Raw genomic sequence first — 26,776 nt, forward strand, 5'->3', positions numbered from 1 at the left:
TATTTATTTTCTTTATATTTTGGTTTATCTACATCTGTATCTTGTGATCTATGCTTAAATATTATTCTTACATATTTAAGATATTAGATTTTAAATTAATGTGTGATTTTTACAAATGGCATGTTAATCTTTAGGAAAATGAATGTGAGGTAGAATTTTCTAATGTGAGCATAATTTTTTTCATATTTAAATAAATTGTGGCATTAGACACATTTGAGGGCACAAGTTTACTGTGAAAGTACTCTTTACTTATTAGTATAATAATGAATAGTGGTACTGAGCTTAACATACAGAGTTTAACTCTGCAATTTTTAGCCTAACTCAAAAACTTGTGGCAAGTACTGCTTCTGCTGTTTTGCCTGAGGTATCAGTTATGGACTAATATGAAGGGTTAAATAGCTAGGAGCATTCATCAGCAACCATGAAAACATTTCTCTGTGTGCACAGCAGTAAAAACATCCAATATCTGTAACCCTTTGCAAGAGAAAAGGTAAAATGTGGCAAAAGACATCTCAGTTGTTTTTTTCTAAAGTTTGTTAGTTTGCATTTCTGACCAGCTGATTAGAGAGAAAATGCACTCTGGAGAGTCAGCCTTCCTTTTCTTCCTCTGGAAAACTGTTTCGGTTTATAAAAGGGGATTTTGGGGGGTGTCTTTTGGTAACTGATAGGCAATATTTTTGCTTGGGTTTTTTCATGAACTACCTTCAAGAACAAAGATGGAAAGGTGGAGATTGTTAATGATGACAGTCTTTGAAATTCCTCATCAGTACAATAGGAATGATCTGTTCTGAGTTGTGTAGAGGTGAGAAAGACAATATGAATCTGAATTTAGGGAAAAACCTTTGTCCAAAGCTTGCCCAGGAAAAACAGAAGCTGAAGACATTTTACTTTCAGAAGAGAACAGATTTTTCAGATCAAGGTTAAGTTACTATGAATGTCAACTCTTGTAAGTCAATTTTTTTTTTTAATAGTGACATGGGAACTTCTAAAATGTTTATTTGTTCTTTTATGATTCCATATGTTTTACTTGTTTATTTCACCGCGTACATAAATGGTGTCTGGTTTTGATCTATCTTCTCTAGTCTCCTGATGTTTAGGCACTGTTTTGGTTTCAGAGTTCAAGTAAACGGAGTCTTTATTTGCCGTTTCTACTTGCTGTCTTCTACAACCTTTAGGGAAGGTTTACTGTAAAACTTTTGGAACTGATTAGTAGGTCAAACATAGCTGTCTTAAGATTTCAGTAGCCTGTTGTACAATAATGTGATATTATTTCGGCATTTAATAAAGTAGGCATGATCTCTGTAGCTTTTTCTTAATATATGTAGGTGAATCAATCGTGGGCTTTGTGGATATAACAGTTAAAATGTTAATAATTAATATAGTAGAACAATATGGTAATTATTTAGGTGAAAGTTGCACGGCATAAAGGCAAAACCTCAAATATTAGCTTTTCAGTATGCACTGAATTTGGAAACAATGTGGGCCAAAAAAACCTTAGGAAATGTGGGGAGTTACATTGTATGAAACTACTGTTTTGATAATGACTTGTTCACAGGCACCTGTCTTCGTATGATGTAACTTCTGTTGTGCAGGATTTTATAATCAGGGTCTAAAAATGTTGGTGCAAAACCAAGCTTTGTATTTAATTTTTAACTAGTTAGAGATATGTTCTTTTACTTAGCCATTAGTTTATTGGAAGGTACACCCACTCTTCAACTGTTGCGGTTCATCCTTCTTTAAACAAAACTATCAGTGAATCTCCCCTGTTCCCCCAGCCTCCCACATCAGTAGTAGCAAACTGGTGTGTAAGATTCAGTAGAAGTTTAAAATGTGTCCAGTTTCATTGGTGGGCTTTCAGTCAACTGTTCAGGAGTAGACATCCTGATTTCAGGCGATAGTCAGTCTCATGCTCTTAATGACAGTTGTTTTAGTGCTATTACTACTAGTGCAACTTACTACTAGTAAGTTGCAATGTGCAATTTTCCCAAGACCTTGAAATATTCTTGTTCCCTCTAGGGGGAGGCATGTTGTAAGGTGGTAGAGCCAGACTTTTATTAATAAGAGTAGCATGTTGCCATTAATATTTAACAATGTGGTTTGATAAAGGTATATTAATTTAACTGTGAGTGCTCTTGTTAAAGTGCCAGTAATTGCACGATGAAAATATATTTTTAGATACATCATTCTGAGCATTGTTTGTTAAGAAGGGATAATTTTAATAGCACCTGTTTATGTGCAATAGACTAATTTCATTTTCCCTGTTAAATTTGTTCTGTGAACTCTTGTAGTACTAGCTAAGTGGTGAGAGATTATCTGCCTACACATGGTATGAAAAGGAACTTCACTTCAGCATCTTTTAACTTTTGTTACAGGCTAGTTTTTTGGGGTTTTTTTTGCAGTTAGTATTTTGATCCTGTCTATATTCTGCTATTTTTCCAGCACACGTACAAATACAGGCTCTAGTATCAAGTAATAGTTGCCTTATTCAGAGGAATATAAGAAAGCTGTAGTTTTCATGGAAAGTTGTTTTGAAAAATACTAACTGTAGTTAAAATGAAAAGCATCTCAAATTTGAAAAGATTTCCTTCCTGCATTGGGATTTTAGTTAGAGTGCTGTCAAATAACACTAAATTATTGAGAAGTGCATATAGATTTACGAAATTTTTTTTTTAAACTCATTGAGGCTATTTTTCCCATCTGAGACAAATTCTTAGTCTGTTTTCAGAGGAAAGACATATTTTAAAAAGGATAATAGGTCAGGTATTAAGTTTTTTGTGTGCCCAAAGAACATTTAAAAACTTTTACTTCTGAAAAAAGTTGTTTGTGACTTTCTTTTTAGTATTGCCATAGTCATAACCATTGGTGTTGTTGGTTTTGCTTTTCAAGGTACCCAGAAAATGGCATAATAGAAATGGACACAGTTAATCTTCGACCCCGAGCAAGAACCATTCTGAAGTGGAGTGAGCTAAAAGTGGGTGATGTGGTGATGGTTAACTACAATGTTGAGACACCAGAAGAAAGAGGATTTTGGTTTGATGCAGAAATTACCTCTTTGAGAGAAATCTCAAGGACTAACAAAGAGGTTCATGCTAAAATTCTGCTGGGGTAAGATTTGCTTGACCAACTCAGAAAATCTCTACATATAATATGAAGTGTATTTGGTTTAGTTTTTTTATCTTTTAGTCACCACTAGATGAATTTTAATATCTTACTTTGATTCCACAGCTGTGTGAATTATAAAATTACAGTGCATGGTTTTTACAATGTGCAGACTTAACTGTAAGTCAGAATTTTTCTTTTTCAGGAGATTGCCAGAGGCAACCATGAGGGTTTTTATGTATTATGTGTGATTCAGGTTAATCAGAGCATGTTCCAGTAATTTTTTAGATAATTGGGAACCCCTTGGTCTCACTGAGTATGAGTCATCTCTGACAGTTTGAATAAGTCTGTGAACTGGCTAAATAAATTTTTAAAGAATAAAATATTTCTGTAGTATTATAACCTCTGATAAGTAAAATGTGGAGCTGCTGTCAAGTTTTCATTGTGACTGAGATTACCTGAATATCTTTGCTTTATTTTACTATTTCATTTTAAAACTTCCATACAGTTCTTTAGGAATAGTGTTTTCTGGAGATATACTTAAGGTATTGCTGTCAGTAAGCTGTGTTGTTTCCTTCTTAGGGATGAACAAATCACCAGTGGTTGATTTAATGTTGGCATGTCCCATATTTACTCATGAGTGTTATCATTGTTCTGGGAATGTATTCCTGAAAATAATTTGGACTTCTAGCATATATTGTAGTTTTCTTTACAAGAAAAGAGAATATTGTGTCTGTAAGAAGACTTACTGTGGGACATGGCTAGTTGGGAGAGACACACAGAAGTCTCTGTGAATCTGGTTTAATTCAGTATTTGTGTAAAAGTGCAATCTTATCCAATACTGGGAAATAGCAAAGACATTGGCTCAATAAAGCGTGCAAGTAAACGAAAGTCTGTTTTGGGGGTGGGTTTTAATTTTAGAATTATAGTAGTTTCCTAGACACTCTCAGTGCATTATAGTCATCTTTTATTAAGTAGAGCAGGCACATGGACTTGTTTTGTAGGTAAAGCAAAAAAAACCCAGATTTGAAATACAAAGCTAGAAACAAATGACAAGATATTTTGAATTATTAACTTGAAAGAGAGAAGAGATTAAGAAATGGAGGATACTATCAATGGAGAGATGCAAATTTTCATTGTAGTGCATTTAGTGCTAATGGCATTTGGTGAGTCAGGGATGGGTTTCATGACCTTCTACAAACAGAACTGTCCAGAGCACGGTTTACATGAAGTTCAAATGTCTGTTGATAACATTTTTTAAAACTGTTGCCCACATGGATTCTTTCAGAATTTTCCCTATCTGTTAAAAATAGGATAATAAAAATATGTTTTCATCTTGGTTTGACAAGACAGGTGTCTGCTAAGGAAGGCAGGAGCCTCCCCTGAAACCCCCTTCCTGTGAATTATTATAATTTTGAAATGAAAAGGCTCTCAGGCAAAGATACACAGGAATAGGAATAACAGTTCTTTACTGGGAAAACTAAAAGTGCAAATGTAATAGTACAAACAAGAAAACTACTGATAGAGGAAGAAAATGACCTGACACCCAGTTGGTTTGGATGTTGGTAGCAGTCTGATTAAATGGTGGCTGCAGTCCTCCTGCAGTGACAGGTGTGTTTCTCTTGAAGCACACCTAGTTTTCCTCTGTAGGTCCATTGGTGGTGTAGGTGGGCCTGGTCTTCCTTTGGGAATCCAGTGGGAAAAGGCTGCCTGTGGTGTTCCAAGTCTCAGATTATATCCAGGTAGGAATGCTTGATTCCTCCCAAGGAAGCGGAGCATCTCACAATGGGATGATGTAATTTTATCAGTCATGCACTGAGTCAAGGGCCCATTAGCAGAAGATATCTCCCCGAGGGAGGATTGATTATGGAAGAAATAAAGAAAACTGCCCAATTAACAGAAGAGAACTGCCCCACCTCTAACAGATAGGAGTAGAATACCCCTATTGCCAACTTAAGACAGTTTTATATTGGGAAAAGGAAGCACCTGGTGGCTAATAAAAAATTCTGGTTGGAACTCTATAGGGCAGTCTTTTCTATATCTAAATAAACTGATAGTTATGCTTCAAAATAGAAGATGCTAAATTCAAATACTGTCAGAACTGTGGCTGGTACAATAGGGTTCCAATTGATGCTTACGCTTACTGTCTTCTGAAAGGAGTTGGGAGGAAAACAACACAGTGGACAAATACCTATTCTAAAATGATGAATTTAAGTCCATTTTTCAGATGGAATCATATTTCAGAGAAATTTCTTCCTAATTAAGAACTCTGTTTTCCTATAAATGTTAATAGATTGTATATGCAGTAATCAACTTGTTGCAGAAAGTAAAGTTAACTGAGCCCTGACATTTCTTAAATTTATCGAAGAATAATTCTGTATCACCTGTACTACTCAACTCATTCCTCTCAGTTAGTAATAAAAGAAAAAGACAAGTCTCCTAGTATTCATAAATTTGTGTAAGGAGCATGCAAAAGTGATTGCTTTGAATTTCTGGCAAGTTGATTTGCAAATTAAAAAACAACCTGAGTGTTTCATTGTAATTAATATATAAATAATATAAAATATATCAATTTAGTTAAAATTATAATGCAGTTGTTGTTATTTTAATCTAGAATAATATAATTAATATATTTCTAGTCTATAATATTCATATGTGATTATGAGTTCTTAACATTATGTTAGGATTAACTATTTGTCTCAAATAAAGGTGATATTTATTTTGAATTTTTTATGATTATCTGTTAATGATTATTTGATTGTATGCTAATGACTAGGTTTTTGTGTACTACTTAAGAACAACCTTAACAGGCAGTAAAAGGGAGGCAGGGGTCTTAGAGTTGCATCGGATATATTCATCACTAGGACTTTTTTCCTTTGTGGTGTTATATCAGAGAGACTTTGTATAAAACAATTTTGTATGCCATATTTGAAGGTTTGATTTATTGATCTTGTTTTTGACAAAGATTTCCTGAAGCTGCTGGCATAATCACAGGAACATTTGGCTAGTAGAACAATTGATGAATACTTTTTTTTGGTGCACCTTTTGATATGTGTATTTGTTTGGTGTTACTGTTACTCATATCTTAGTCATAACCAAAAGGAAAATTCCTGTACAGTTTGTCATCATTAGCTCATCTTTTGGAAAATATATATAAAATAGCGAATTTTACCAAATAGAGGATGAGACCAAACAGGAGAGGCAAACATCATTATGCAGAATAATTGACCACTTATTTTAATTTTCATTTCTATAGTATTCACATTGCAGCTGAAATTTGTAATTTTAGGATGTCTAAAACATATAGAACAGGATTTTCTGTGTCTCAGATGCAAATATTAGGGAAATAGCAGTGCTTTGGCCATGGAGTAGGACTTAAGGTTTCTCATGACTGTGTGTGCATGCTTGCAGTTCAGGATCTCTGAATGTGAGTTTCTTATTTTAGAGTATCTATGGTTCCTCTGAATTTATTTTAACTGGCAAGGTGCACCATCCCTGGTTTTAGATATCCTCTGTTTTTCCCTTTGGGGAGAGCGTTTTATTTCTTAATGACAACACTCTCAGAATAGTATGACATGTTGTCTTTGAGGCTAACTGTTCACAATTTAGCCTTGGAGCCAGCAGATGTATTTAAATTCCCCATACCAAATCAAAGTAGATCAAATGATGCTCTGCATTTGTTCCTTCCTAGAATTGAAGACAGGGACCAAATTAGATCTTAGTTTTTCTCAGTAAACCTTTGAAAGCCTGAGGACAAGCAAGGACTCTATCAAGACCAAGACTTTTTTTGCTTAAGCCTTTGGAGGTGTGTAGGAATGCAGATATAAATTATACAGAATGAACATAATTTTCTTCTTTAGATGAGTGAATGTTTTATGAATTTCATGTCTTCACCTATGCGGCTGTAATGGAATGTAATAGAATGGTCTTAAATTTTCATGTTCATATTTGTCACCTTTAGTTTTGCAGGTTTTTGTATGGGCATTCCTGCTCCTAAAAAGCATTTTTTTGCAGATTACTTTCTCTTAATTTTTAAATATTTTTATTGTATTTTTCTTGTAACCTGCCAGATTTGCTGTTTGTCTTCCTCTTTTTTTCATGGTATGCATTCATATTTATCATCTTACTACTCCTTTTATTCATATCTAGCATGTTTTATTCTCAGAATGCAATATGATATCTTAAAATTACCTTTGTGCTACCTGTACAGATTTTACTTTTAACTTCTCCCTTTACTTCTTTTGGACAAGATTTTCCATTTATATTTAACTTCTGATTTTTTAAAAATCATACATATATTTGTTTTTACAGCTTAGCAAAGGCACAGAAATTAAACACTTTACAGAATAGAGAGGTCTTCTGTAATAGTGAGTGAAACAAGCTGTGCATGGGGTTTTTTTGTTTATAATTTCAAAAATTCTTGTGCCTCTGTCAATTTCTATCTAGTTAAAAAGAAAATTATTGGTAGTTATACCTTGTTTTGACACTCTGGGAAACAGCAGTACCATACTTCCTGTTACTTTCAGTATGTATTGTGATAATCATCATGTCAGAGTTGTTGTCATGATTTGGTTAATGCCCAGTAGTACAGTTCTCATAGTGCTTCTTCTTTAGGTCTGGAATTTTCATTAATGTGGTTTATATCTTACTAATGCTTGCATAACTTTCTACCCAAAGTAACATCCTGGTTTATTTATTTTATTGTAGTGTCTTTGACTATTGCTGGTTGATCTGGGAGCACTTTTTTTTTGATGCTGTGTGAAATAATAACAGTATTTACTTGGACCTGTGCATCAAAACCTGGTTAAATGCACAGCTTATATCAACAGACATTTTACTTTTAATAATACCACTTTGACTTTTGTCCCTGACAACTGGAGAAAGGCAAGTCCTGCATCCATTTTAAAAGAGGGCTAGTCAGCCTTATTTCAGTCTTCGGGAGAAAAGGGACAGTTTTTGTGAAGTGCTGGTGAAATGGTGATGAGGAATAGCCAAGGTGAAATTTTTTTCTAAGAGCAAATTGTGCCTTGCAAGGTCATCTGCCTTCTCTGATTAAATTCTTTTCTCTGTGGCCAAGTGTCCTGGTTTGAAAGACAGGTAGACCCCTGTCTTTCCTGGACCCTCTCTTGGAATGGAAAATGTAAACCCCTTCACTCCAAATTATTATAATTTTGAAATTAAGGGGCTCTCAGGCAAAGATATGAGAATAGCAATAACAGTCCTTTACTGGTGTGTACGATAAAGCAGACAAACACCAACAGCTCCGGCACAGCCCCACCCCGAGCGCGGCCCCGCTCCCGGCCCTCTCTCGGCCGCGGGCGCCTGCCCCACCGGTGCAGTTCCGGCCGTGGCCAGCGGGGGCGCTGCTGGCCGCCGGCGGGCAGGGCGGGTGCGGTGACTCCCCGCGGCTGCAGGGGGCGCCGCGGCGCGGGCTCGGGCGGCGCGCGGCGATGGCGGCTCGGCCCAGACGGGCGGGGCCGGCGGAGAGGCTCCTCTTCACAAAGCCCGGGGCGGCCGAGCCCCGAGCCCCAGCAGGACTTACAGAAACAGCAAGCTCCATCAGCAGGATATCTCAGCACGCGGGGGATGCGGGGCTGCGGTGCAGCGAAAGCTCGGAGCGGTGCTGAAGAAGGGGCAGGGCAGCAGCGGCCCGGCTCCCAGCAGGGCAGAGAGGGGCGAGTTCAAGATCCCGGGCACCTGAGCAGACGGTGATAGGCCCTCTTTTAGTGAGGTAGGTGATGATAACGTCGCAGTTCAGTGGCTGCTCTTACGAGCAGAAGCTCACCCCACAGTAGAAGAAGCAGCTCTGGGCTGGGCTCCGGCAGTAGCAGTGAATTCCCTAAGCGGTGGCTCTCGAGGTATCTCTGCCCCTTGGAAAAAATCTCCCAGATAAGAGAAGTGCAACCAGATGCCCTCCTCCCCTGAGCTTGGCCACTTCTTTTGTTTTTCTTAAGTACCCAGATGTTAGTGTTTCCTAGCAACTCACAGGGAAAAAATTCCCTAAATAAAATGGAACAGAGAGAAACCTAACCCCCAACACCAAGGATAGAGCAAAAGTTGTAACTTAATTCAATGTGCAAGTGTCCCATTATCCTGTCCCAGTCTGGTGATTCCTGTAGTAAACTGGAGGATGGACAGCCAGGTGGGTTTAGGAAAAGAAAACATTGAATGATTGGACTCAGAGGATAGAGGTTAGTAAGTTACATGCTACTTGGGAAGTGATGACAGGCAAGGAACTGCAGGAATGTGTCCTGAGGACCTGTAGAGTTCAGTATCTTGTGGCAATACAGTGGACTCTTGCCAAGTTTGCAGATGTAGTAAATTGATGGAAATTCAGGGGTGGTAGTACTGCCAAGCAGAGAGACCTGAACAAGCAGAGGAGGAATGGGTGGCAGGAGACTCAAGAAAGTCAAGATTGATAAATATAGTTTTCTTCCACCTGGGAAGGCACAACCCAGGTTGAAGCAGGTTGAACTTGAAACAGTACTCACTGGGAAGCGGCTGTGATGAGAGGGATCTGTGGGTCATGGTAGAAAGCAAGGTGAATATGAATCAGATGTGTGTAATGAAGATTAACAGTATTTGGGCTGTATAAAAAGAAAAATAAGTAGAAGACTGAGGAAAGGCATTTACTCTCCTTAATTAAGCACTAATTAAACTGCATCAAGAATATTCCACCTACTATTCCACTCAGCTCTAAACACATGCCCTCTCATCTAAATGGACAAAAGAGAGATAAAATGCAGTGAATTTCAGCAGAGGGCCAGAAAATTGATTCTTTGAATTGCATTTAAAAGTTTAATATTTCAATTAATTATGTGTTGAAACATTAATTGCTTTAACAACAACAGAAAAAACCATAAGTAAAATGTGTTAAAATTTCAAATGTTTTGGATGTTCTAATCATAATTGGAAAATTATATTTTGAAGGTTAAGAATGGGTTGACTTGGATCTTGAGGGTTTTGTTTGGTTTTCCAGAACATAAGCTATATCTTCAGTATTTGTAAGTGTCCTTTCTCTAATAAACATGCAGACTTGGAACTACAGAGTCTTTTGACTTGCTTTTTAGGGGCTGATATTTAGAAGTATTCTGAAGTTTAATTTCTTCCTACTGAGGAAAGTAAGTCCAAACAGAAGAGGAAGAACAGAAGAAAACAAATTTAAGTGCAAAAAGGCAAGCGGTGGGTTGGTGTAGGGGTGGAAGGTGGGTGGGAAGTAGTGGTGAGCACAATATTGGGCAAAGCATTATGAAAATAAAAAGAATAAAGGAGTGGTGTTGAAACATATGTATACATTTAAGAGAAACTTCCAAGGATGGAAAGGAACTCTTGATATTGTTCAAGCAGGATCAGCCAGAGCATTTTGTCTGGGACTAAGCGTAGCTGGGTTTTTAATAATGTTATGGGTGGTTATTCAACAAGTTTTCTGAACAATCCACTGTAAAAAGAAAATTCACTCTTGCCATGCAAAATGCATTTTTTGTGTATTTGTATCTCTTACATCTTATCTTGAGAGAGGACTAGTTAGAGCAGTCTGACTCCCTGGTTATACACAAAGAAAGGTAAGAGCCATCCTCACATAACCCTTCTGTTCTCTAGACTAAACACTTCTGTATCAAGGGTGTTCTGTATCAAGCCTATAAGTAATTTTTGTATCCCTTTTCTGGAACCACTCCTGTAAACCCATGTCTGTTGTCTCTGGGGTGCCTACACCTGTCCTAACTAATGCTGAGTCATGACTGGCATTTGCTTTCCCTATACCCGCTGGCAGTGCTGCTCTTAATGTAGTCCAAGAAGCTGTGAACCTTCTTGGCTTTCAAGGGCACATAACTGGTTTATGGTCCGCTTGTTTTTTTGTGTTTCTCAAGGTCTGTCTCTACCAAGCTGCTCTCCAGTCAGGCAGAGACACTCAGCAGGTACTGCTATTCCCTCTGTGCAGGACTTGAATTTTTCTTTGTTGAACATGATGAAATTCCTTTCTGTCTAAATCTAAATGGTGGCAGAGGCAACTAATATTCACTTTCCCAGGGACTGAGTTGAAGCTGATCAGTCTGTCATTAATCTTCCTTCTTGAAGATAGCTGTGATATTTGCTCTCTTCTGTTTAACAGGAAGGTGTAATCACTTTTCAGTAACAGGACTTAGAGTACTCATATCCAAACAGACAGCTCCCTCAGAGCTCATAAGTATGACCTGTTAGAGCCAATGAACTTTCATATGTCCTGTGTAAATGCTTCATAACCTAATTTTCCCCTGAGGCTAAGTCTTCCTTGCTTCAGCCATTCCTTCTACTCTTGGGGACCTCAGATTCCTAAACACTGGTCTTAGCAGTAAATACTTGAGGCAAACAAAGTGCTGAATAGCTTGGTTTTTCTGTGTTTATTGTTATCAGGGGTCCTGCTGTATTTGGCAGTGGCCCCACATTTTCTCTAGTTTTCCTTTTCTGTCATAGAATTTTACTCCCCAGATTCAAATCAGTAACAGTAACCCTGGCTTTCTCAACTCTTCACCTACACAATTAAGATACCTCTTCCTCTCCCAGATGAGCCATTCCCGCTTCCACTTCTTACACATTTCCTTTTTATATCTAAGCTCTTTATTCATTTCTGCCAGCTTCCTGTTGCCTTTGATGTCCTGCACATGGTGATAGACCATTTTTGAGCTTGGGACGATGCTTAAATATCAACTAGCTTTACCGGGTCCATCTCTACAGGGTATCTTGTAGGATTTTTCCAAGTAGATCTCTTCAGAGATTACATTCTACTGTCCTGAAATCCAAGGTTGTTTTCTACTTTATCCTTCCTCCATGGATTCTGAGCTCCATCATCTCATCATCATTGCAGACAAACTGTAATGTCCTGTGACAAGTTCTTCACAGTTTGTATGTACCAATCTAGCAATTTGTTCTCCATAATCAGGAAATTGTTACCTCTGCATTCCAGAAATTCCCTTTATTGTTTGTGTTCTGCTTTGTTGACCTTCCAGCAGATGCGATGGTGCTTCAATATCCCTGTGAGAACAGGGCCTGTAAACATGAAACTTTTTCCAGTTGTCTGAAGGAGTCTTTGTATATTTACTCTCTATAGCAGGCACCCATTACAGCATCACTAATGTTCTGTCTGCTAACCTTGACCTCTAAGCTCTTGACTGGTTTGTCATCTGCTCTCATATAAGGGACAGCTGCTCTTAGTCTTCCTAGCCTCTTCTTCCTGAAGAGCCCTTACTGATTTGTCACAGCATTCCAGTCATGTGAGCTGTCCCACCAAGTCTCCATGATCCCAGCACTGTTATGGAGCTGCATTAATTACACAGACTTCTGTAATCCCCTTTGTTCATTGCCCATGCATTGGTGTAGAGATGGGAGGCACAAAAGTGTGCTTTTCTCACTTGTTTGTTGGGAATCTTTCCAACAGTCAAACCCACAAGTATATGGGCATTTGGATTTATCAACATAAAAACTAATAATTACAGGATTATCAGAGATTCCAGACAGACACAGAAGACCTGGAAAGGCTGTATTACCATTATGTAATAGCCATTGGACACTTAAATGGAGGATTAAATATCATGCACTAATGAAATGGGAAATCATGGAGGAAGCATTTGCTGTAATTTTTCTGAAGAGAGTTGGGCAATATAAGGAATGAAGACATTCCGAAATAAGCAGCTGCCCTCTAAATGCTAAATTAGTTAGGACCTCTTTTTCTCTCTAGGATTTTCTGACTTTCAGGAGTTCTTATTGAATTAGATTCATCATGTTCTGAGCAGGAGAATCCCTGGATTCCAAGGTTTTTCATTACAGTAATGCTGTCATATACATTCAAGCCATGATAAAAAATTCATTATAGACTTTCTAGGCTAGAAATGTGGGTTTCTCCTTCTTTGCAAGCAGTTCTTGCTTGTGGTTAGATATGACCATTCTTTGGAAAGTCTTTGTGATTCTTTGATTCTGTGCTATTGTATTCTCTTATGATTTCTGAAGGTGGATACCTTCAGAAGTTTTCATGGCTTGGTTTTTTTTTTTTTTTTCTTTTGCTTGTTTTTTTTTTTTTTTTTTTTTGTGTGTGTGTGTGTGATTGATTGGTTTTGTTTGATTTTGGTTAGTTGGTTGGTTTTAATGCACCTTACATTTTGGGGGTTTGTTGTTGTTGATTTATTCACTTAGGTTTTGGGGATATTTGGGGAGTTTGAGTTTTTGGTGTTTGTGGTTTGTTGATTAGTTGGTTTTGGGTTTTGCTTTGTATTTAGTTTGTTTGTTTTTTCCAGAATGCTTAATGTGTTTCTGTGCTTTCAGGACGCTTTCTTTTCTATTCTTTGTTTTTTGGAAGTTTTCTCATCCTGACAGTATATCTGTGAGTTTGTTACAAAGGGAAGTGCTTCGTCTCATGTCTTTGTTTTTCAGTTGAGGTTCTCATTCAGTCTGGCAGGGTTCACAGATTGGTCTCTTGTAACTTTATCTTAGCTCATGGTGAATGTGTGCTGCATCTACTCACTGAATTGCAATATGATTTAAAATCTGGAAAGGAGTGTTTAACTTATTATAGTAAGAATCACCTGTTTGTATCTTTGCTTCTTTCTAGCATCAAGGAACTTGTTGACTATTTCAGACCCTTGGAATGATGTCTTGAACAGACCTTTAACATTGTTTCTGTGTACTGCAGTTCAGTCTGCAAACACACAAAGTCAACTGAGCTTAGATTATGTCCCTTGATGCCAAGCACAACTCTTTTATCTTTGTTTTTCACATATGAAGCCTTTGGTGTATTACCTTTATGGATCATTGACCTGCTTTTTTACCTGGTTCTTCATGGACATTCGGGTCTTAACATCTGTGTGTTTGAACTTGGATTTGGAAGCTGTAGATGCCTTCTGAACATTTGTGATAGTGCTAGTCACAGACTTAATCCTGACTACAGAAAGGGAGCAGCTGGGGTGGTGGCAGTGGATTTCTCTCCCCAGCAGCATCATGGACAGGGCCAGAATTGGGGCAGGATCAGGACCTTCTGCAGGCTCCACTCCTTGGTGTGGTCTGTGTTGTGGGGCAGGGATGTGTGCAGAGTCGTGAGCCTCTGACATTGTTTCTAGCTGTTCCCTTAGGCCAGTTCTTTTCCCAGGTACTCTAATGTTCACCTGGCTAAGGAGGAGAGTGAGTCTCTGTGTCCAAGTCTCTGCTTTCAGAATCTGGCATCATGAGCTATTATACATTGCTTTGTAAATGCATCAAGCACCTCACCTATGGCTGACATTAAAAAAAGTAATGTCCTTCCTGACTTGTATGTGTATCCACAGTATGAATTTGTAGGTTTGGGAGTATGCATGTTTTGTTTTCAAAGGCATTAAAGATTCATATTAAAATATGGTCCTCAACATAGCCTAGAAAATGTTAATTTTATTTTTTTGCAGTTGTTTAAATACTAGTGTTACAGAGAGTAATAAAATCTTTGCTTAGCGTGGAAGTTGCCACATGTCTCTGTCTTTATAATACTTGTGTAATAAATGAAAACATGAATTAAAAGCAGAGCTAATACTGTCTCATTTTGCAACTGTGCGTTTTTATTTTAATGAATAAACAAATGTGTGTGGAATATGCTGAAAAAGTTCTTGTAAATGCTCTCTGCTTTTTTGTTTGTGTGCAATAAAAAAACAAATTTTACATAGAACCTCTGTGTAATTCAGTATAACCTAGCAGAATTTGGTGAGATTATCACTGTAATATGCTGTCTAAATGGAAGATTTTAAAGTCACCTTTGAAACAAGTCTGTTTAAAGTAAAATCTGCAGTCAACTGCTTCTAAGGAGATGATATTAAAAGTTCTAATAAGCATTTTGAATGGTAATATTGAAAGATTGTGTGTTTTTTAAGAAGTTTTACTATGATTGGTTGATGCAGAACAGAAAGGGTTGCTGTCTGAAAACTTTACAAAAGCAGAATAAAGGCTGATTGATGTAAGGCATGTAAACAAAGTGTTGCATATGAAAAGATAGATACAGAAATGGTTTTGTTTTGATTTGTATTGATTGTTAAGAGAAGTTGTGTATTTGGACAGCATAGCCAACATTATATTCTGTTAGGTTTTATTCTGATCATGGCTGTTTCTCTAGTAACCTGGACAGTACCTTTGACATTAGCCATAGAGACTGACTGTGAATTAGTTGTTTGTGGTAAGCATGACAGTGTAAGGTTTTGCTCTTGGGAAGCTTAAATATAAATCATCATTAGACAATTTTCATTATTATTCTTAGTATGAATATGAAGTCTGACTGTACTTTTCTAGTAGTTTTTCCCTCCATTTTTATTCAGCATTGTATTTTTACTTTAGTGTCTGTTAAAATATTATACTTTGATTGCAGTGTGGTAAAGTGATAAACCAAGAAACTTCCGGACAGAAATCTGACAATAGTCACTGAATCTGTTAGATTGTAAAAAGTGATAAAGTTCTCAAAGCATGGTAACTGTCCAGCAGCTTTTATTTTCTGTGAAGCTGACCTTTGAAATGTCCAGGATAATGCCCACTTGTCACACGTCTAGTCCACTGTGATTTTGAATGTCTGAAGTGTTTTGCTACCTGAAGGTTAAAAAAAGGAAATGTGCTTGGGGAAAGTGCAGATAAAAGAAGGTTCAGCTGAAGGTTTCTCTCTGGCTTTGGTTAACCTATCTTGAAGGAATGCTTTTATTAGGAATTCTGCTGTGTTGAAGGATCTAGCTTTGTTTTGGGATTTAATTATTTCAGAAGATTTAAAGTTCTTGCTTGAAATACCAACATAGCATTTATATTGCATAATCTCATTTTTTGTATGGTAAGGTGAAGAAATGAAGAAAGGTTATATACTTGACAGCATAATACAGCAACAATTTTGTTCGATAACCATAATTTTAGAATTACATGATCATTGTTAAAGCGCTGAGTGTGTACTGTGGCAGAGGAATTACTTTTTTATGAGCAAATAGCTGAGCAGATTTTTTAAACTTTGGTAAGGCTTAACCATTTCATATTAGCTATGATTTTCACAAGGTTAGTTGATCTTCCTCTGTAGCTCCAGATATGCAGCTGTGACATTTGTTGGAACATACCAGCTTAGTAATGTTATTTGATAGTATTTGCTTACTTCTTATGCAACTCATAGCAGAAAATAAAATGTTTTTTCTGTTCAAATACTGAATAGACTTTAGGAAAAACTTAGCCTGAAAGTTGCTTTCTGAGTTTCCTTGTCTCAAAGGAAGAATACAGGGCAAAAAGAGAAGGAATGTCTACCATGATCTTGTGTATGTGATAGAGAAACTATGAATTCCATCAGTTTAATAAGTATTGCCTAGGTATAAGGAATAATATTGCTAGTCAGTAGGATTGCATGAGAAAAACATGCCATGCAGCTGTATTAAATTTTTATTATTATTTCAAGAGTACTTTGTTTTACAGTATTAGTTAGAGGAGTTTTTCATTTAGCTAGCTAAACTAAAAAAGTATGTTGCACTTCAACACTTTGAGGTGGAAATAACATTTTTTGAGATGGTACTTTGTAAAAAAGTTGATGACAAAAGTCTGTGCTTCTGCATACTTCGCAAAAACTTTGCTGTTACTGTTTAGAACACTTACATCATTGAACCAATTTATAAATCTTTTCATTGTACCTTTTGAGGAAACAGTGCGACAATCATTGTAGTTATAAGTAATTTTATAGTTCAAATAGGCATCAGTGGAATTTTGGAACCAGGGGAGGGGGGAGGGGGGACGAGAGAGGAGGGGAGGCAAGGAGAGGAGAGGGGATTTTCCTAGATGCAGTTTTCCTCATACTAGGGATAGTGGTTATAGACTACACACATATTTAAGAATATGTGGGTGCAAAAATCAGTGTAAAATATGCTTAAACTTGTCTGAAATTTACTAGAATTTGAGAATATCAGTAATTAAGTATAAAATTTCACTTTAGCTATGTGAAAAAAGTAATAATTCTTTATTTTTATTATAAATTAGATTCACAGCTTTGAGTTCTGTTAGAAATATGTCCTGGAGGAATAACATTGGATAGGCAGTCAAGCAGCGTTATAAGTAAGAAAGGTTCTAACATAGATTTATGGCATTAAAGAATGTCAACAGGTGTGTTTTGTTTTGGTTTTAACTTTTAAATAATCTAGGAAAAACAAGACATATAGGACACTTAATAAAAGACTCTCCAAAGTCCACAAAATAACCTGGGAAATATTGGTGCTTTTAAGAGTGTATCGATTCAGTTTTCCTGCCAAAGATTGTGTTTACATCTTGACATTTCTATATTTGAATGTATTGTGCCATTGTGATTGTGAATTGCTCAGTATCGTGGATAATTCAAAGTGTCTTTGCATGCTAAACCCGAGGTGTTACTCACAATGTCCAGAAATGCTTTAAAGTATGGTTCCCTTAGGGTGCAAATGGAGTTAACTCTAAATACATTCTTCTCCTGATCAGGAAATCAAACAGTTCTTTTTCTGTTGTATTTGCATTGATGCAGCATTTGCATATTCTGTTCAAATAGCCTAAATATTTGAAAATTGCTAGCATTTACTGTTTATGCATGTGACTTACAATGTAGAATGTTTTTCCTCCAAAAACTGCTGGGAAAGAAATAGGTCAAAATAAATATAGGTGCCTAAGTAAACAGCTGTTAGTACACTTAAAGGGCAATTAGTGTCAATCAAGACACTGATGGGGTCCTCTCAACCCCAGTTCCATGGAGACCTAAATACTGCAGTGTTCAGGGCTATGAAAAAGGGATTTGTCACCGGTAGTTTTTCCCTGGCTTAGAGTTTTTCTGCCTTAGTTAGGTCATCATGTGTCAGAGTTCAAGAACTTGTAGCACAAAGGAAGTGAAAACAGGCCAAGAGGTAGGGCAGAGAACCTCAGATCTCAGACTGAAGCCTGATGTTTCTGGAGATGTTCTGTTGTTGCAGTTATCCTTATTGCATATGAATCTAATATCTTGTTTCCCTAGCTGTTTATAGTCTAATTTTATTTTACAGGCTAGATCCTTTTATAGGGATCTGCCACCTGGCTGGCTTTCTTCAAGTGTATTTTCAAGTCACGTCTGTGATAGGTTCTTACAGATACGCATCAGTATTTTATTATACTGAAAATTCCTGTTTACTTCTAGATCAGGTAGTAAATTGAATGTGGTTAGAGAACAGGCAGTTGAAGAGAGCACAGTGTCATACTGAAGAGGAAGGAAAAGGGAGCACTTTACAACTGTTGGCATTATTATGGCCATTTCTTCCTAGATATGTTTCCATTTGAATTACAATCTGTGTAGACACAAATATATTTTAATAAGAGTAGGTGGAAACCTTTACATTTAATATTTCTAATTATTTTCTAGAAGTCTTGTGGCATTATTGTTGTGGTGTCTTGGATTATTTGTTACTACTAATCACTAAGAATTTGCACTGAAACCTGACATAGTAGGACTATTTATAATTCAGTACAGTATTGTATGGGGCTTTCCAGAGCTGAGAAACAATTAAAAGTCATAGAAGGTCTTTTGAAATTTTCTGCTGCTTTTCTTGCTCTATAGGTTCCAACTACTTTTCTGTCTTTCAGGTCACATTTCTTGTTTTTTTGTGGTACTATACTTTTATAATAATGTTTGAGATGCTGTATTCCAGAAGATATGGTTTTGTCTAATCTGCTGTGTTCGGCCAATAAAAACATTTTTAGAAGGGAATTAAGCCATGTTGGATAACTGTCAGTAAAGACACACTGAAGTGCCAGACACTATCTGAGGATAATAGAGTAGTCTTTTCTTTAAGTGAGCCCTAAATATGTGTTTTATTTCTTTCTTAGAAGTTACCGTGATTTTTGTAGGTGAATTGAAATAAAGTATCCTATCAGGTATAAAAAAAGGCTACTTTATCTTATTGCTTAGGATTCAAAAAGTACAGAATCTAGGTCTGAGGAACTAAGTTGAATGTACTTTTTATTCTTTTTATTTTTCAGAGGTCCAGAAGACACAATAAATGATTGTAAAATCCTTTTTATAGAGGAAATGTACAAGATTGAAAAGCCAGGAGCCTATCCATTGACATTTGGGGATGGAGATTTCAAAAGTATGCATTTTTTAAATTATTTGAATATAAGTGCAAATTGAGTGATGTTTCTTTAGAAAATATCAGCATGCAGAGGTAGCAGTAATAATTGGTTTGTGTTCAAGAAAGTAATTGCTTTGAAAAATTTTTAGATTTCTGTTCTGAAAAGTATGGTTACTGTAAGATTAATATTACTTTATATATTCAGAAAGTAGTAAGAGCTTAGTGCTATCAGTCATAAATGGTGAAAAAAGGAAACAGCTGATAATGCTCTAAATGAACTGTGCAGAATGAATTTGCAGTCTCATTTAAGTTCCTAGAGAGGTGTTCAGACCACCAGAACTGCTGTTGCAACTGACATGTAATTTAAGCTTTTAATACATTATCAAATGCCAAAAATAGAATTAGTTGGCAGTAATACACTTTAACTCTGTCATTCTGTCAGAGGAAAAAAAAAGGAACTTTGCACTAAAGCTGCTTGTACCATTAAAAAAAAGGGATAATTCATGTTTGGATTAGTTGACCCTGCATGACCTTCTAAAAAAGTTACTATGCCAGACCTCCTTAACCTCCCCACAACCACAATAAGGAGTTAGTGGCAGTTTATCTAAAGAGTAGTGTGACATTTTATCCTAAATTTGTAAATATATTAAAGTTATGAGTGCTAAATGTTTGTGATAGCAACACTGAAGATTGAACTGCAGGTCTACAAGTAGGTATTATATATAATTACTTATTACATTCCTGACTCCCTGCAATTTTTCAGAACCTTTGTTGGTGGCTCTCAGTGCCCAACAATGAGTCTGATTAATGTTTGTAGTCTAAAAAAAATCGCTGTTTTTCAGAGAAGCAAATACCATTCCCTGTGGTATTCTTAAAAGTAAAAATGTCAATTTCTCAACTCATTATACATTTTCATTATTTAAGAATTACTCCCCTGAGCTTACTAAAAAAAGAAAATTATCCACTCTTTTATTTTTTCTTGGTCACATTAAAAGATCTTTGTAATATATTAAAGCATGTTTTGATTTAAAAAGATTGCAGTGGGAGAAAATTGAAAATCTACAAATACTGGTTTGTGTTTACATACTATTTATTTTGCAAGTATGCCACATTTAAAATGGCATAAAAAATATTCCAGTTCATTTAGTTCTTCCCTGTAGGTACTGTGTAATGAATTAACCTTTAAAGTGATGTGTCAAGGAAATGAGTAATTACTGTATTGCTGACCATACAAAATTGTCTACTATGATGCTATTTGATCTTACATGAGTATTTACTTATCATAGAGTCATTTAGATGGCAAAAGACCCCTAAGGCCATCAAGTCCACCACTAAACCATGTCCCTAAGTGCCACATCGTGATTTTTGAACACTTCCAGGAGTGGTAATTCTACTTCTCTGGGCATCATCTTCTAGTACTTGATCATTCTTTCTGTGTAGCAGTTTTTCCAATAACCAATCTAAACCTCCCCTAACCCAGCTTCAGGCCATTTCCTTTTGCCTGACCCTCACCTGGCTACAAACTCAGGCAGTTGCAGACTGTATAAGGTCTCAGGTCACCTGAGCCTTCTTTTCTCCAGGGTAAACCACCCCAGCTCCCTGAACTGCTCCTCACGGGACATGTGCTCCAGGGCCTTCATGAGCTTCACTGGCCTACTCTGGGCACACTTCAGCACCTCAGTGTCCGTCTTGGAATGGGGGATCCGAAGCTGAACACCGGATTTGAGGGATAGCCTCACCGGTCCATATTTTGTAGAATGATTGCCACTCTAATTGTTTCAGAGTCAAGACCTTCACTGTCTATTACAGCTCCGTCCCTCCAGTGTTGATAGCTGTTTCTTTGTTTGTAACCTCTTTACGTAAACTACCCAAATATTGACATCTGTGTAGAGATTTGGACCTATGTGTATGTTTTATTTCGTTTTGTTCCTGGTCCTAATCTTATTAATTTCAGCATATTGCTTATAATCTTCATAAATAAATATAAGTCATAAATATAATCCTTCAAAGTGTAATCATGAAAAATAAATTGATGTGGGAATTCAGCCTTATTTCTCGAACTGCTCTTTTTCCTGAAGACAACACTCACCACACAACCCTGTTCATGTGATTCTGGTTTTCTAGCCAGGTCAGCTGTTTTGCCTTTGCTCAGGCATGCACAGTGCACATCAGTTGAGCTGTATGCTATAACCACCAGTGTAGCCTTTCCTTCTGGACTGTACTTACAACCCCATTTGTGTATTAAAAAAAGTTGTATATAGATAGGTGTGTATATATATATATACACACCTATCTATAAACACACACCTCCCTTAGCTTATGTACCATGAAGAGATGCAGAATTTTATTACTTTTATTATTTTTTTAAATTTAATTTTACTATTTTATTTAATTTTAATTTCAGGTTAAATTAAAATTATTATTTGGCCTTAAGTATTCTATGAGATTATTGTAAGCACAATCAGCAAATGCACTGATTATATTTTTGTGCATAATAAGCTACTCTCCATGCCCATGCCAAAAGATAGAATGCCTACTATGGAAATAATATTTATGGTTTATTAAGCAGTGTAGGTTGTCTCTGCAGAAACACTCTTATTTCTTGAGCACGGTTACATCATACTAATTAGGTTTTGTATGTGTAAAGTGATGTTAATATACATTTAGTAATTACAGTTAAAAATAATGTAATATTCTAATTAATTAATAGAAGTAAAATTCTACACCTGAGGAAAGGTGTAAGGCTAAGCCTTTCGAAAATTATATTAGAAATACAAAAATCTAAGAAGCAACATATTTGTAAATATATTACAAATATTTATATGCAACATGCAAATAACACCTGGATATCAACATATATTACTTCCGTCAGAATCCAAACTTGTGCTAACTCCTTTTGCAAAAAAAGTTAAAATGAAATTATTTATGCAACTAAACTCTGCATTGTTGGTTTAGGTGAACAGATCTGTCTTCATGTGACCAATAGTGCAACTATAGTTAGTGCATATGACTTACAGCATGGTCGAAAGAGAAATGTGAAGAATGAGTCATATTATGAAAATGACAGTTTGTAGTTTGTCTGTATATTGAAGAAAGTAGGGAACTTCACTAGTGTTTAACTGAACTAAAATATATAGGTATTTTTTGCTCTCTTCCTATTTAAAAAAAAAATATTACTAACCTTTTACCTAAGAAACTGATTTTCTAACTGAAACCAGTTAATTACATAGGCCTAAACAATGTGTGGTACTCAGAGCTACAGAAAAATAGGCCATTTCATGTTGTCTGGTATTAGCTAGATGAAATATTCTACAGGGTTTCCATAGGGAATGCTCAGTCACCACTTTTAAATTTTTTTCAAAGGAGTTAACAGTTATCTGGGATTTCTTAGTCTGACTTGAATTGGTGTTTCCACCTTGCACAGATTGTGAGTTTACTGTAGCTATGCTGGAAAACCCTCAGATTTGTTCATCAGCACATGTAAAATTTGTCCTTTCTCTTCTAACGAACCTTTGGAGAGAAGTCTTAAACTAATAGATTACCTCCATTTGGAAAGCATGATAAGTCTTCCAGGCTACACTTTACTAGAAGCAATATTCTCATAGATTTTGGAGGCTTTTTTAGAAGTATATATTTATATATATTGCCTTTGAGACTTTCAAAGTAGTTACTGCTGGTAGCTTTACATGTTTATTTCTCAGGTTTTTAAGTCATCTCACTAAACCTTCTATCTGCAGCTGGTAATCTTCCCTCCTCAGTGATTCTTTTATATTTTTTCAATTTCAAAGTTTTTTATCTTAAAAACAACAATTCAAACAGCATTGTTATAGCACTTCTTATCATGGAATGATTTTAGTTGGAAGGGGCCTTTAAAGATATTTTAGTCCAACTCCCCTGCCATGGGCAGGGGTATTTTTCATTAAATCAGGTTGATCAAAGCTCCATTCAACCTGACTTTGAAAGGCGCCACACCTGTGGATGGGGCATCCATACCTTCTCAGGGTAACCTGTGCCACTGTCTCATCACCCTCACAACAAAAAAAAAAAGTCATCCTTGTATCCAGTCTAAATCACATTTCTTTCAATTTAAAATCGCTCCTAGTTTTCATTATTGTTCATTATCCCTTTCATTACTGATCTTTGTAAAAAATCTTTCCCTGTCTTTCTGATAAACTCCCTTTAAATATTGAAAGGCTACACTAAGGTATGCCTAAAGCCTTCTCTTGCCCAGGCTGAACAAATCCATCTCTCTCAGCCTTCCTTTACAGAAGAGGTGTTCCAGCCCTCTGATCATTCTCATGGCCCTCCTCTGGACCTGTCCTAACAGTGGTTGGAAGAAGTATTCAGGGACCTACAGGCCTGACCTCAGTGCTGGGGAACATCATGGAGCAGATCATCCAGAGTGTCCTCACACACCATGTGCAGGACAGCCAGGGGATCAGGCCCAGCTGGCAGGGGTTTGTGAAAGGCAGGTTCAGTTTGACCAACCTCATCTTCTTCTAGACAGTGACCCACTCAGTGGTTGAATAAAAAGGCTGTGGATGTTGTCTACCTGAACTTTAGTAAAGCCTTTGATACTGTTTCCCACAGCATTCTTCTGGAAAAACTGCTCATGGCTCAGACAGGCACCCTGTTCACAGGGTAAAACCCTGGCTGTGTGGCTGGGCCTGGAGGTTGGTGGTGCATGGAGACACATCCAGCTGGTGGCCTGTGACCAGTGGTGCTCCCCAGGGTTCAGTACTGGGGCCAGTTCTGTTTTATGTTCTTCATGGATGAAGGATTGAGTGCACCCTGAGTCAGTTTGCAGATGACAGCAAGGTGGGTGGGAGTGCTGATCTGCTGGGGGGCAGGAAGGCTCCATGGAGGGATCTGGGCAGGCTGGATCATGGGCCAAGGCCAGTGGTGTGAGGTTCAGCAAAGCCCAGTACCAGGTCCTGCCCTTGGGTCACAGCAACCCCAGGCAGTGCCACAGGCTGGGGCAGAGTGGCTGCAAAGCTGCCCACAGGGAAAGGAGCTGGGGGTGCTGGTGACAGCAGCTGAACATGAGCCAGCAGTGCCCAGGTGGGCAAGAAGGGCAATGGCATCCTGGCCTGTGCCAGCAACAGTGTGGCCAGCAGGAGCAGGGCAGGGATTATCCCAGTGTACTCGGCATGGGGAAGCCACACCAGAATCCTGAGTTCAGTTCTGCACCCCTCACTCCAAGAAGGACATTGAGGTACTGAAGCGAGTCATATAATTTGCCTGAGAGTACTGATTAGATATTAGGAAAAATTTCTTTGTGGAAGGGGTTGTTAAGCATTAGACCAAGTTCCCTGATGAAGTGGTGACATCACCAACTCACTTTAGTGTTCTAAGGTGAGTGGGATATAGCGCTTGAGCACATGGTTTAATACTGAACATGATGGTGGTGCTAGGTTGGTAGTTAGACTTGATGATCTTAAAGGTATTTTCAAACTTTAATGATTCTGGATTCTGTGATGAACTGAACTGCTCAGTTTGGTGTCATCTACAACGCTGTTGAGGGTGCACTCAATTCCACTGGGTATGTCATTGATGTGGGTAGAAAATAATAGTGTTCCCAGTAGGACCCTTGAAGAACACCACTACTTAAAGGCTTTCACTCTTATGTTGAACCATTGGATATGGACCATTCACTCTTTGAATGGGGCCGTCCAATTAAGTCCTTATCCATTTAACATTTCATTTGTCAAACCCATCTCTCTTCAGTTTAGCAGCAAGAATGTAAGACAGCTATAAAGGAGGGCCACAAAGATGGTGAAGGGCCTTGAAGGGAAGCCTTATAAGGACAACAGCTGAGGTTGCCTGGTTCTTTAGCCTGGAAAAGAAGAGACTGAGGGCAGTCATCACAGTCTACAGCTTCCTCTTGAGGGGAAGAGGAGGGCAGACACCAATGTCTTCTCTGTGGTGACCAGTGACAGGAGCTGAGGAATAGCCTAAAGCTGTGTCAGGAGAGGTTTAGGTTTGGATATCAGGAAAAGATTCTTCACTGAGAGGATGCTTGGACACTTGAACAGGCTTCCCAGGGAAATGGTCACAGCACTGAGCCTGGCAGGGATTCAAGGAGCTTCTGGACAATATTCTCATAGACAGAGGGATTTTTTGGATGTCCTCTGCAGGGCCAAGAATTGGATGTGAATGATTCTTGTGGATCCCCTCATGATATTCTATAAATCTATGATTTTTCTTAAGAATATTTTGAGGGTCCAAATCAAAGGCCTTACAGACAGGTAAATGACATCTATACTTCTCCTTTGACAATTGACACATTCTGTCCATGGTGGAGGGCCTCTGTGCCAATCAGACACTATTTTTCCTTGGTGAAGCCATTTTGGCTGTCTTTAACCAGTCTTCTGTCTTCCACATCTTGACATGTCTTCCAGGAGTCTCTGCTCTGTGATCTTATTGGGCACTGAGATGAGGCTAACTAGTCAGTAACTCCTGGGTTCCTGCTTTTTACTCTTTTTTAAAAAGGTTGAAATAGCTTTTTCTCCAGTCACTGAGATCTTACCCTGACTGCCATGATCTTTTATATATGATGAAGAGTGGCTCAACTGCTACATCAAACAATTCTCTCAGGACCCTGGAATGCATCTCCTTGTGTATCATGGTCTTGTCTATGTTCAGGTTCTCAAATGATCTTGAACCTGATCTGCTCTTACACCGGGAGTGACTTCAATTCCCCAGCTCCTGTCTTGAAGTTCAGGGACTTGAGAGATTGGGAAGAGTGATTACTAATGAAAACTGAGGCAAACAAAATTGCTGCCTACCTCAGCCTTCTCCATGTCGATTGTGATTAGTTCTGTCCCATTCTGGGGGACAGAGCAGAGGAGGGGGTTGTATGTGTATATTTTCTTTAATATTCCGTTTCTGAGAAACATGCCTATAAGAAGCCATCTTTATTATTCGTTGAATCCCTTGCCAAATTCAGCTCCAGCTATACCATAGCTTTCCTAATTTCTTAATTGTCCCTCCACGACCAGACAGCACTTCTCTTTTCTTCCCAGGATACCTGTCCCTGATTCCATGTCCAGTGCTTTTCCTTCTTGTATTTCACTTTGTCCAGGAAGTCTTTACTGAGCCATGCTGGTCACCTGCCTTCCCTGCCTGAATGCTCACTGGTGGGAATGGAGAGATCTTGGGCTCTAAGAAACATGTCCTTAAAGATCTGACAGTTCTATTCTGCTCCTTTTTCCCTGAGTGCAATTTTCCAGAGGGTCCCATCCACTAATTCCTAAAATAACTAAAAGTTCAGGCTTCTAAAATTCAGAGTAGTGACTTTAACCTTTCTTTGGCCCATAATGCTTGAGATCATGAATTCCACCAGGGAATGACCACTTCAGCCCAGGCTGCCACTGATCCTGACCTCTCCAGGCAGTTAATCTGTGTCAGTAAGCAACAGGTGCAGTAGCACTTCTCTGTCACTTCTCTGGGGTAAGAAATTATCCTTGATGCTGTCCAGGAGTCTCCTGGACTGCTTACATCTTGTCGAGCTGCTTTTCCAGCAGCTGTCAGGGACTGTCCTGACAAGTCCCTGCAGCTGGATCAGAACCTGCCAGAGTGATGCTTCCTGCAGGTGAAGTAAGAAGGTTTAGTCAACAGGG

General features: G+C 37.8%; 1 protein-coding gene across 3 annotated transcripts in view; it reads left to right on the forward strand.

Annotated features, from left to right (window-relative positions):
- Positions 1 to 26,776, forward strand: part of UHRF2 (ubiquitin like with PHD and ring finger domains 2) — a 79,459-nt gene that overhangs the window by 27,270 nt on the left and 25,413 nt on the right. For all 3 annotated transcript variants that reach the window (XM_084225581.1, XM_084225582.1, XM_084225583.1), the window contains exons 4-5: positions 2,887 to 3,105; positions 19,063 to 19,172. In XM_084225581.1, the coding sequence (XP_084081707.1) occupies positions 2,887 to 3,105; positions 19,063 to 19,172 (329 nt within the window). The remainder of the gene's footprint in view (positions 1 to 2,886; positions 3,106 to 19,062; positions 19,173 to 26,776) is intronic.

Source organism: Fringilla coelebs, assembly GCF_963513975.1.
Source record: "Fringilla coelebs genome assembly, chromosome: Z".
Taxonomy (NCBI): Eukaryota; Metazoa; Chordata; class Aves; order Passeriformes; family Fringillidae; genus Fringilla; species Fringilla coelebs.